The sequence below is a fragment of the Mastigoproctus giganteus genome, chromosome 13, assembly GCF_048544385.1.
Source record: "Mastigoproctus giganteus isolate SK-2022 chromosome 13, ASM4854438v1, whole genome shotgun sequence".
Taxonomy (NCBI): Eukaryota; Metazoa; Arthropoda; class Arachnida; order Uropygi; family Thelyphonidae; genus Mastigoproctus; species Mastigoproctus giganteus.
In genome coordinates, this window is record NC_143587.1 from 154413259 (window position 1) to 154425500 (window position 12242).

Here is a 12242-nt window from a genome sequence, read left to right on the forward strand (position 1 = left end):
TAAGTCACTGTTTATGGACGATATTAACTGTCAGTTTAATGAAGCAGACAGTTTTCCAGCTGTAATGCACACTGGGCATTTACTGTTGCTTTTACTCTCAGCTGTTCTGAGGTTATGTCAAACTGGTCACCAGCTCATTCAAGTACTATATGATCAGCAACGTAGCTGTAATGTGCAAGAGTAAGTTGCACAAAAGGTAGGTAGTTTAGTGAATAAGCAATACCATTGCCGACTGGGCTAGCCGGGTGGGTAAAGTGCCTGCTTGGAAACCCAAAGGTCGTGGGTTCGAATCCCGCCTCGGGCTTGGATCAAAGTACTGCAAAAACCTTGGGAGGTGCATTATGGCCACAGAAGCTGATGCGCCCACAACTACCAAAAAAAAGCAAATTTTTTTTTTTTTGCTTGAATTCTTAGAGAAATGCAAAAACAAGTACTGGATTGCAGTACTTGTTTTTGGTGTTATTTTTTTTTTTTAAATGTGTCAGATTTTACAAAAGAAATATTGTCCTATTGGTCTAGATGCTGATGTACTAAAAATTTTCACTCCCTGTTAACTAACAATGAAAAACAAGAGAGTGGTCAGACCATTGTTAAACTGTATAATAGCATAGCTGAACAATGGTCGATCTGTTTACTTAGTTGATGATGGAACTGCATATGCTTAAAAACCCTTACGTATATGATTAATTGTTTATAAAAAGAAATTATGAAGCAGTTCACTTAAAATGCAGAAATGAGAATCATTACTATTTGCACATTGGAGTCTTGATTTGTGTATATGTGTTTGTTTATTTATTTACTTTTTTTTTTTCTTTTTTTCTAAACAGACTGTGTGGCTACCCTCCTTTTTATGATGAAAATGATGCAAATCTGTTTGCACAGATCCTAAAAGGAGAATTTGAGTTTGACTCACCATACTGGGATGATATTTCGGAATCAGGTATTTGAGCCTTTTTTTTTTTTAATCATAATTTGTTCTGTTGTGTATAACACTAAATTTATTGCTTCACAAAACAAAAATATCCATATATATATATATATATATATAATGCTGAAAAAAAAGATAACTAGTCGTGCCTTGCTAGTTTATTTAAACTAATTTATTATTAACAGGTGTAGATGTCAGATGCTTTAAATTCAGTAATTTCAAAAGATTAAGGATAACTGTAGAATCATAGGCTTGCCAAATAAAAAAATTAGGAGAAATTAGCCAAATGACCGATCACTTAAAGTTAGGGTCACATTTGCTATAATGAATGCCACATGAAGGGACATATGGCAACATTAGCCCATTTCAATTTTGAATGAAGGGTATACAATGGACTGAGGATTGCAAAGGAATGGGTGATAATTTTCAAAACAAATAGTGTTTCTTGCTCACCTGGAAGTTTCCTTTTTCCCATATATACAAGAATTGCCTAATGTGAGAAAGTTTATGGAATGTCTAGTATAAAACCATTTCCTGTGCAACCAGTGCCCTTTGACATTTGGCATGGTGGAATTGGGGGAAACTGGAATTTACTGAGAATTATAACTTAACTCAATTAATTAATTTTAGTCAGAATGAATGTGCTAGTGGATTTTGTAAACATAAACCTCTGTTTGAAGTCAAATTGTGAGAACTGTTTGGAGATTTTTAAAGACACCATTCCTAGTGCCTAGTTTGCGGGTGACTAGTTGAGAAGGTAAATGCCATGACTATTCAATTTAACAGTGCCCTTGGGTAATTTTGTAATACATGTCCAAAACTGTTTAGGTAAAGTGATGCCAGTGTTCTTCCAAGTGCATTTGACAAATGTTTGGGAACTCAGTTTGTTTTGGTTGGATATATGCTATGATGAGGGCAGTACCAGCCTGCCTTTATTCCCATCAGTCACAATCGATTATTTTCCTACCTCTGTGGTCTCCTGGCAATGAACCAAAGCAGTCCCCAAAGGCAGGGTGTCAAATCTGGTAAAGTCTGGTAATTTCTGAGTCAGTTCAGGTACGTTCAGTCATGTGCAGATTTTGTCATTCACTGGAAATGGGGAGGAAAATGGGCTGGTTATATATTTGGTCTATTGATTTGGTACAGGGACTGGTTGAAGAGCCTGTCTGCAAGTTTCAGCAGATTTCAAAAATGTTTCCAGCATACTTGTGAGCATGCAGTAGACAGGCCTTGTAAAAGACTTCTTCCATGATGAATTGGTATTCTTGTCCCCTAGGAAGGGGTACAATTTCTGTGATTAACTGTATACGTTGATTTTCATAGATTACACAGTCATATAGAACATGTGCCCAATCCTCACTTTCACCACAGGTACACTGGGGGTCATCGGCCAGTCCCAAAGAGTACAACTTAGCTTTAAGGGATCCATGACCTGTCAATAGAAATGTGGTATAAAGTCCTGTAGCATACCATTTAGGTGGTTTTGGGCTAATCATAGCCACCTGTGTAAAAAAACGTTTTGGTAGTAGCATCTTTGGTCTCTTGTTCCCATTCAGTTTGCCATATCTGATGTACAGTAGTCGTGTGGCAATTTGTTGTTTCTCTTCCTTGATGTTAATATGATTGTTCTTTGAATGCTAATTTTGCTCTGTTTCTAACTATGGCTGTGCGATGGAACCATACACCAGCACCATATGAGATTACAGGTAAAAACACTGCTGTGTAAATGAGTGCCAGGGTTCTGCGCTTGATACTCCAATTGGTTCGGTTGATTCTGGCAATCATTCCGGCATAGTTTTGGACTTTTTTTTGGCCAAGTATGACAGGTGTGGATAGAATGTTAATTTGGAGTCTAGAATTATGCTAAGTATTTCAATTCTTGGACCATGTGTGAATTGAGGTATCACCTGTTTTTATCACTGGTGGTAGTCTTATATTTAAATTTCCCTTCAGTAGAATACATATAGTTTTTTCTGCTGAAATATGGAGCATGCGGGTTAGCGTCCATTCCTGCAGTTGTTTGAGTGCCACATTTGCTCTTTCTTCCACCACCCTTCTGGTGTTACTTTTTACCAATAAAACAAGGTCATCAGCAAAAGTGACCCTGTCTGTAGGGCCTAAATCTTTTGTCAGGAATTCATCAAGCACAGAGGTCCAAAAGAATGGACCTAGTACTGAACCCTGTTGGCAACCTTTTGTAACTGGGTGTTTTATTTCTTGGAACTGTGTATACACTGTAATCTATATCGTGTAGCAGTGTATACACTGTTACACGATATAGATTTTGTGGTATATTTGTCTGGCGGAGTCTTCTGAAGTTACTTGGCCACCAGAGGGTGTCAAAAGCACCAGCGAAGTCAATAGATATTGCCAGCATGTACTTTTGATCTCTTTTGGTTTCAAGCAAGGATCCTCAGTTGAGGATCCTTGCTTGAAACCAAATTGGTGTTCATAATTTAGGTTGGCTTCAGTATAATATAAATTAAGTCTATAGTAGGCATTCCATTATTTTTCCTAGAACAGGCAATAAATTATGTCTGTATGATTTAGGTTCAGTAGGATTTTTTTCCCAGATTCTTTAAGATTAATCTAATTATAGCAAGTTTCCATGCTTTTGGGAATAAATCCTCAGCCAAGCAATGATTAAATAAATTCAGTAGAGTATCCGAAGAAATTTCTGCTAACTTTTTAATGGTTTCTATTTCAGTTAAGTCAGGTTCAGGGAACTTATTGTTTTTGGTTTTTAAGAGTGTTGCTTGAAGTTCATCCATGATGAAGGGTGGTTCTATTGACATATTTCTATAATTTATGTTGCTGGCCATTATGTCACTCTGGGTCCAGGTTAACTCCTGGTTCTCAGACTGGAATAAATGATCTAATATGTTATTTACGGGGTCCGCCCAGGTGTGAGTTGGGGTTCCATCCGTCTTAATTGTAGAGTTCACCACGTCACCTCTTGGCAGTTTGTTGGTGACAATTGTGTAGACCACACCCCAAGGGTTGACATTACCGGACATCCCCACCAAGGCCCGCCAACTTTTTTGTCCTTATTGGAGCAGTATATGAATTTCTGAGGTTCCTGTAGGAATCAGAGCATCAACCTCATTCTGGGGCCAAGTTGCCCTTGCTCTCTGAAAGTGTTTTCTGACCTGGTGCACCCTTTGCCGAAGTATATCAAGTTCAGGGCACCACCAGCATTTTTCTTTGATTTTCTTTTGGGTATTGCTAGATTGGATGCTTTTTGAAGCATAATTGTGACATTTAGTTTGTGTTCATCTGGGCTATAGTTGTTATGGATCTGAGTCTGCTGCTGTTCTATTTGGTTTTGGATTTCATCTGTGAAGGTCTTCCAGTTGGCTTTCTTTAAGTTGTATCTGGTTATATCTTGGGGTGGCTGTATCTTGCCGTCTATTTGTCTCTTCAAAGTAAAAGTTATAGCCTTATGGTCTGAGGTGGTCCAAGCTTCATGGACCATCCAATCTGTAATTTTGGTACGTATGGAAGCAGTGGCCAAAGTGTTCGCTTTGTTCCAAAACGAAAGTAGCAGAAAAACCATGCTTGGAACCACTTTCACAAATTCCCAATTACTGCCAACCTAATTGTTTACAAAAAACTCAGAGCCAAAGCCAGACAAATTAGGGAAAAAAGCAAAATGTAACTCCTGGATTAAATTTGCCTTAACACTTCAGTTATCTGGAAAAAAATTCAAGCTCTCAATGGGAAATTTCTACTGCTTCAATCTCCAATAGTGCAATGAAATGGCAGGACCTATCCTTCCCTACTGATATTTCAAATTGTTTAGCCGAGTAATTTTATAATATTTTCTCCCTCATCCTCTTTTGTGACCTCCTTTCAATTCATTAAAAATAATGAGAACATCAAAAATTTAATTTTCAAACTAGGCTCTCTCACTTCCTTATAACCAGCCTTTTACTCTAGTTGAGCTATGAATCCTTGAGTAAATCTCCAAATACTACAGCCAGACCTGACTGCATTCACTACAGTATGCTGAAGCAACTATGTGAAGCTGATCTAGGCATATTATTATTCTTCTATAACCGTATCTTTTCAGAAAATAAATATGCACTGTCTTAGCATCATTCCTATACTTGCACAATACCAAAACCAGGCAAAGATACTTCCCTAGTTCAGAATTACAGACCGATATCAGTGACAAGTTGTTTGGGCAAAATCTCTGAATGAATGTTGCATAAGAGACACCTGGATTCTAGATTCCCAAAATCTTCTTTCTGATCACCAATATGGCTCTGCAAAAACAGGTCTACCCTAGAATTACTTATAAAAATTGAATCCAACATACTCAATGCCTTCATCGTGAGACAGCATCTAGTGATGATCAATCTAGATATTCAGAAAAAATTCGATACCATTTGGCATCATAGCATTATTAAAATATGCATCAGTTGGGGCTGAAAGGCCATCTTCCTCAAATAATTCAGAACTTTTTAAGATTATGCACCTTTCAAGTCCGATATCGAAACATGCTATCAGCATCTCACATTCAAGGAGATGGCATCCCGTAGGATTCAGTACTGAGTGCTTTCCTATTCTAGATTTGGATCAATAACATATTGGGAGATCTTCCAAATACCATTCAAATATACACTAGTGCTCAAAGAAAGTGCATCATCATCCCTTAAAGTTGTAATTGTCGTCCGAATAACATAAGCTATTTCTTATAGATTGTATCAGATAAGATTGACATGCATAGGTGATGACATAATATTGCATCAGCTGTTACTTTCAGCTATATAAGCAGGCGCCTCCCTAGCCAGATGGCCAGGAGCAGCAGTGCATAACACACGCTTCTTGATTAGACCAGAGTTCGAGCCCTGCCCAACAAATACGGAGGATGCAGAAAGGTCAGGGAATGATCACCGCATATCCCCGGAGCAATATGGCCTTAGTTGCTAATGCTCCTTAAGCTCCTTGTAGCTCTTCAAGAGTTGCAGTCGTTCCTTGCTTGTGTCAGAATGGCGAGTTACGTGCAGTTGACACCACGAAGAAAGAATGCTATTGTTGCTTTACACGAAGAAGGATGTTCTTCCCATCATGTTGCTTATAGAGTGTCTTGTAATCAGTCGACAGTGAGTAGATTCCTTTCCAAACTCAAGAATACTGGTTCTGCTGATAGAAAAAAAAAGAACCAGGCCCCGTTTTGAAGCTCTTATTCCTTAAAAACTGTATAGCTTCTTCGTCTGAGCTGAAAAGAGAATGTGAAGAACACACAGGAGTGGTAGAAAGTGCAGTAACAGTCAGAAGATGCCTTTTCAAAAATGGACTTGTAGCCCATCGTCCTAAGAAGAAGCTCCTCCTAACACAAAAAATGAAAAAGGCCCAATTAATTTGGTGTAAGGAGCATGTCAAATGGACCCCCAAGCAGTGGAAGTCAGTTATTTTCTCCAATGAGAAGAAATTCAACCTGTATGGCTCTGATGGGAGACAAACGATTCGCCATAGACGCGGTGAAGAATACCATCCAGAAATTCATACAGTGAAATTCCCTACCAGCCAAATGATATGGGGGTGCATTTCGTATCGCGGAGTAGGTCAACTGCAGTGTATAAAAGGTTCCATAAATGCCAATGGATAGTTGGCTATATTGGAAGGCAAATTGCTGCCAACCATTAGAGACCATTTCAATCTGCCAATTAACTGCATCTTTCAGGACGACTCTGCTCCTTGTCATCTGGCAAAAAGTGTAAGTAGGCACTTCTGCAGTTACTTTAGCTTCCTTTCTGCATTAGAGGTTTGATGGCAATGTGTTTACATTTGTTACAGGTGAAAAAATGGTTGGAAGAACGGTCCATTACAACTGTTAGCTGGCCAGGAAACAGCCCGACCTGAATCCTATATAGAACTTTTGGCATCGTGTGGAATCTGCAGTTGCCAGAAAGAAACCAAAGACCCTTCTTGAACTTTGGGAAGCCGTAATTCGTGTTTGGAACCACAAACTATCAGTTGATTATCTTCAGAAATTGATCTTGTCAATGCCTCGACAGTGTACTGCTGTCATCAGGGCCAGAGGCGGTTCAACTAAATATTAGTTTGCACCTGGTGAACTTTTAATTTTGTTTTCCATTTAAAATGATAAACTGAAGCAAATTCTGATAACATTTCAGCCATAATTGTTGTGTTTACCAAAACTGTTGTATAAAGGTTGCAAATGCTTATTTTGGAATATTTTGAGAGCACCTGTTAAATATTACTTAGCTTTGCCTTAACTATTAATAAATATCTCTGTTTATATTTCTGTTTGTGATGCTAGTCATTAATGTAACATACCATTTCGAAAAAGGGTTAGAAATGTGAAATTCCTAGGTGATGCACTTTCTGTGAACACTAGTGTATATGTATGCTGATGACCTCACTATATCCTGCCAGTCACAAAATTGCTCTAGCCAGAATAGAAGCCAGGACCTTACACTATGGATATCGTCTTGCTGAGCAGAAATCCACAACTGCTCACTTCTGCAAATTACAGTCACTTCATTCCAATCCTGAGCTAAAGATTAATAACATGCCGATACCCCTTGCTCACACTGTCCGTTTTCTTGGCCTCGTACTAGATAGGAAGAGGACTGAGCTTTCAAGCACATGACCACCTACATTCGGATCATCTGCTTGAAGAAATTGAATATCCTCCAGTGTGTGTCATCTATATCATGGGGCACTGATCGACATACCTTTATCCATCTTTATCGAGCTCTCATCAGGTCCCACTTATCAACCTCCCTTACATCTTCTGAGGAAAACATTACTTTTGATGCTGACCGGGCTAGCCGGGTGGGTAAAAGTGCCTGTCTGACAACCCAAAGGTCGCAGATTCGATTCCCCCCCTCGGGCTTGGATCAAAGTACTGCAAAAACCTTGGGAGGTGCATTATGGCCACAGAAGCCTATGCGCCAACAACTACAAAAAAAAAAAAAAAATTGCTTTTGATGTATGCCGCAAAAATCCACAGTCTTTTCTCTCACCCTAGTTGGAGATGTCTGCACAATACTGAATGAGAGTCATTTTACAATAGTAAACCAAATGAAAACCAACCTGCTCCACTTAGACTTAAAGAACTGACTCAAACATGGAATAAAGAACTCAGCAATATATTTCAGGACATGACACCTCCTAATCCATCTTAGACAAATATTCCTGCAATTTACAATGACTATTTTCAACAATGGAGGAAGAACACATTGTCCCCCCTTCAATATCGCAAAGTTACATGAAACTTGCTCTTCTAACTCAAGAGACCTGTAAAATCTATACAGATGGATCAAAAACTGAGACCCAAGTAGGTGCTGTGGCAATCTTCCCTTCATTCACCATTTCTGTTTCATTACAAATAGAATGCAGTATCTTTACTACTGAGCTTTACACTATAAATTTAGCTCTTGATTGGATTACTGAACTTTTAATTACACCTGCTTTAATATACACCGACTCACTCAGTGCTTTCACTGCTATAATTAGTAGTAACAACCCCTCTCGCCCTATAATAAAACAAATACATTCCAAGTTAGTTCCTTGTAATGAGTCAAATCAAAGTGTGACATTCTGCAATCGTCTGCAATTAAAGAGCAGATCTTACAGCCAAACAACCACAAACTACTATTTTGCAGACTTTTCAAGTTCCATATACAGCTTACAAACACATTATCCATAAAGCATATTATAATTGCTGGTTACTTGTAACTTATCCAGGAAACAAACACTACCAAATAAAACCATAACCAAAGCTGTGGCTCTCCAGCTTCCAAAAAAAACAGGCGAGATGAAATAATTTTAGGAAGGCTAAGGATTGGGCATACTCACCTCACTCATCTGTATCTGTTAAAGAATGGCAGTGCTCCCCAATGCTCATCACGACATGTACTGCCTGTTTGTCATTAGTGGACTATCCCCAGTTTCTAAACATCCATTCAAACACTTTTAAATCATTTGCTAATGTACAGTCATCATTTTCGTTAATGCAGATTCTCATAGATGATCCTAATAAAACAGAACTGTTTACCTTCCTAAACTATATATCATAAAATATAACACCTATTACAATAAAGTTAGTATTTCGTACTAACCATTTTAAAGACACAATATGGCCCTGGCAGCCTATGTGTCATAAAAGTGCATCACAACAACCAAGTCCTATTTTAGTCATAAAGGATCAAGAACATTCTGTACAAGTTCAAGACACAGGAACTGTTGGCACTGAGGGGGATCCTCAGCCCTCCAGAGGATGACATTGACTGACATAGTGGCATATTGTTGCCAGCAGCAGTTGGCTGCTGGGCTTCCTCTTTTTTAGATATTTTCGGCATAAGACAATAGCAAACCAGACAGGGTTGTGAACCTCAGCAGGAGGAATAGTGTGCACCTATTTCGCCAGGCATCGCCTACCCAGCCCACACCATGAGGAGGTAGGTGCTCCGCACTTGTGGTTGATGTCATTAGCCACTTCGTGCTAATGACATTGTGACCCAACTAAATTGTTAGTTCCATGCTTGTTACCATGCACCCACTAGTCATATTATAAGCTAATAAATTGTTTATTACAACGCCACTTCAGCTTATTTTACTAAATTTGAAATTTTGTGATCTGATTTCAGTTTTCCACTCATGAAAGTGTTCAGTTCATGATTGGCAAACAGAACCAACTTCTCTTGCATCAGATTTTATCAGTACTTCAAGGTGACCTTTGATTTGATATGATAATGATTATATAAAAGATGTCAAATTGTATGACGATTCAAGAAGTTTTTTATATTAATTTATCTAATTGAAAGTGGATACATTTCAATTAAAAGCATAATATTTTATTATAAATGGATTTTATACCATAGAGAAATTGCAACTTTGTCAACTAAAGTTATTTTCCTTTTCTTTTTCTCTCTTTAAAAATCAGCTAAAGATTTTATTCGTCACCTAATATGTGTTGATGTAGAAAAGAGATACTCATGCAGGCAAGCATTAGCTCATCCATGGTAAGTTAACAGAAACCTTTTTTTGAAAAAGTAGTGATTTTTAATTTGTCCTTAATGTTTTTAAAATCATAGAGAAGTATGGAGAAAACTTATAAGCTGTAACTCTGTGTAGAATAAAATTTGCATTATAAATGCAAAGATATTGCATGCTATGTGATATGTGCCTAGATATTTCCTGTCCCAGGATGTGAAGATAAACAGCCAAAAATTGATTTGTGAATTCAAGAACCAAATTTAAGATAGATAAATTTAAAAAAAAAAACAATTCCTCCATTTTTTCCTTTATTTATTTTATTATTATTAGCCATATGGTACAAGGAAGCCTGAGGCTTATGCTGCACCAGCCAAAAAAAAAAAAAAAAAAAATCCCGAGTTATCCTGAGAGAGAGAGAGAGAGAGAGAGAGAGAGAGAGAGAGAGAGAGAGAGAGAGAGTGAGAGAGAGAGTGAGTGAGTAGAAAGGAATCGCCAAAAATGAAAAGAATGATGATATCCCGCTCAGGACACTGGGTTTGCCAAGCCGATACTCACCAGATGTGAGCCCCATCTGTCTTTAACAATAGGATAAGGACCTGAAGAAATCTTGTACTAAAGGATTAAACAAACTGGCAACCGAATCCAAAAAAAAAAAGTAATTCATTTTACCAAAGAATTCCACAAATCTGACCATTCCCTGGGATCTACTTTAATGTAGATCTTAGAAAACAAAACTACTCCTCCCCAATGATGCTGAATAAAGCCTGACTTTCTTCCATCAATTTTCCTTTATTAATATTAAAAGAATATTAACATTAGAAATCACAATATGTTATTATATGAAAACCTGATGAATTAAAAATGATATTTTACTCAGATTGATTTAATGCTATAAATTGTGATCTTACCGTCAATATCTATTTCTGGAATACTTTTGCAAAGATATTAAAAGCATTAGTTTTGTTCATCGAAATAGTAAAAAAATAACGTGAAGTTAAATATAATAAATAACATCAAAAAGGTGAAATTTTTTTTTTTTTTTTTGTTATTGCCATTGCCATAACTGACCAAACCATCACTTCTTTTAAACTCATCTCGACAGCAAGAACCTTGTCAGTGAACAACTGAAAACAAGTTAGTTAATATATGCAGTGCATTATATTTCAGGCATGTTAGCAAATAGTAATAATTCATGATTTATAAAAAAGATCAAAAAAAGCAACTAGTTATATGCTTTAACTGAGAATAATTCTTTCTGTGCATGGCAATAAACATAATATCTATTGCTTCAGCTGTAATATATGGCATATGAATAGCCTGTGTAATATGCATGAAAAAAATAATTGCCAGATTTCTATTGGTCCGATTTTAATAAAATTTGGTATGGCTTGACAATTCTTTTTAAAGGGCCCAAAAATAAAATTTCACGAAAATTCATCCTCTGGGAGTTAAGTCATTACATGTGGACAGATGGACTAAGAAATAATAATTGTTGAATTTCTATTTGTTCAATTTTAAAAAAATTTGGGATAGCTCTACAATAGCCCTAATCTGAAAATTCATGCACTGATTATTACAAGAAGATGGTAGAAAAAGAAAGAAATTATAATTGCCAGATTTCTGTTTGTCTGATTTTAATGAAATTTGAAATTGTATGACAGGTCTTTTTTTAAAGGCGCAAATATATAACCTTGTGAAAATCTGTCCACTGGGAGTCAAGTTTTTTTTTTTTTTTTTTTTTTTTTTTTTTTGTAGATGGGCAGAACAGCCAAAGAGGCAGACATAGCAAAGACAGTAGACACATTATACCTGTATGCTAAGGTGCCTAAAAATGGAAATTCTCTAATGCATATTGGATCAAGTATAGCTCTAGCACCAAAATATATAGTGATGCCATTGGAACACATTACAAAATAAATATTAGTAGCTGCTGTTCTAATTATGCTATAAACCTCAAACATAATATGCATGCTAACCTTTGGTAGAATAATGCATGTACTGCAAAGAACAGTTTTGGAAAAATCTAACAACTGCAAATCTCATAAATTATAAGAAACTGAAAGTACATGACCGCATTATCTGATGCTGACATGTACTAAAAAAGGTTTGTGGATCCACTCTGCTTCTGTTACCCAAGATCCAGATGCTAGCATAATCTGAAGGAAATTAGACAGATTGCTGGAAAATTTTTCTATTCACCTTCTCTCTAATCCTAATAGAAAAGATTGAAAATATCTCTGCCTGAAAAAAACAGCAAACAATTGTGGAATCTTTCTCTCAACTAGGAGTATAGTAAATGAATTTGAAGTACTGGTTAAGTCATCAAAGGCAAACATTATCG

General features: G+C 36.9%; 1 protein-coding gene across 1 annotated transcript in view; it reads left to right on the forward strand.

Annotated features, from left to right (window-relative positions):
* Window positions 1–12242, forward strand: part of CaMKI (Calcium/calmodulin-dependent protein kinase I) — a 269499-nt gene that overhangs the window by 233261 nt on the left and 23996 nt on the right. Inside the window, exons 7-8 of the mRNA XM_090388015.1 lie at window positions 828–940; window positions 9849–9927. Of these exons, the coding sequence (XP_090244141.1) occupies window positions 828–940; window positions 9849–9927 (192 nt within the window). The remainder of the gene's footprint in view (window positions 1–827; window positions 941–9848; window positions 9928–12242) is intronic.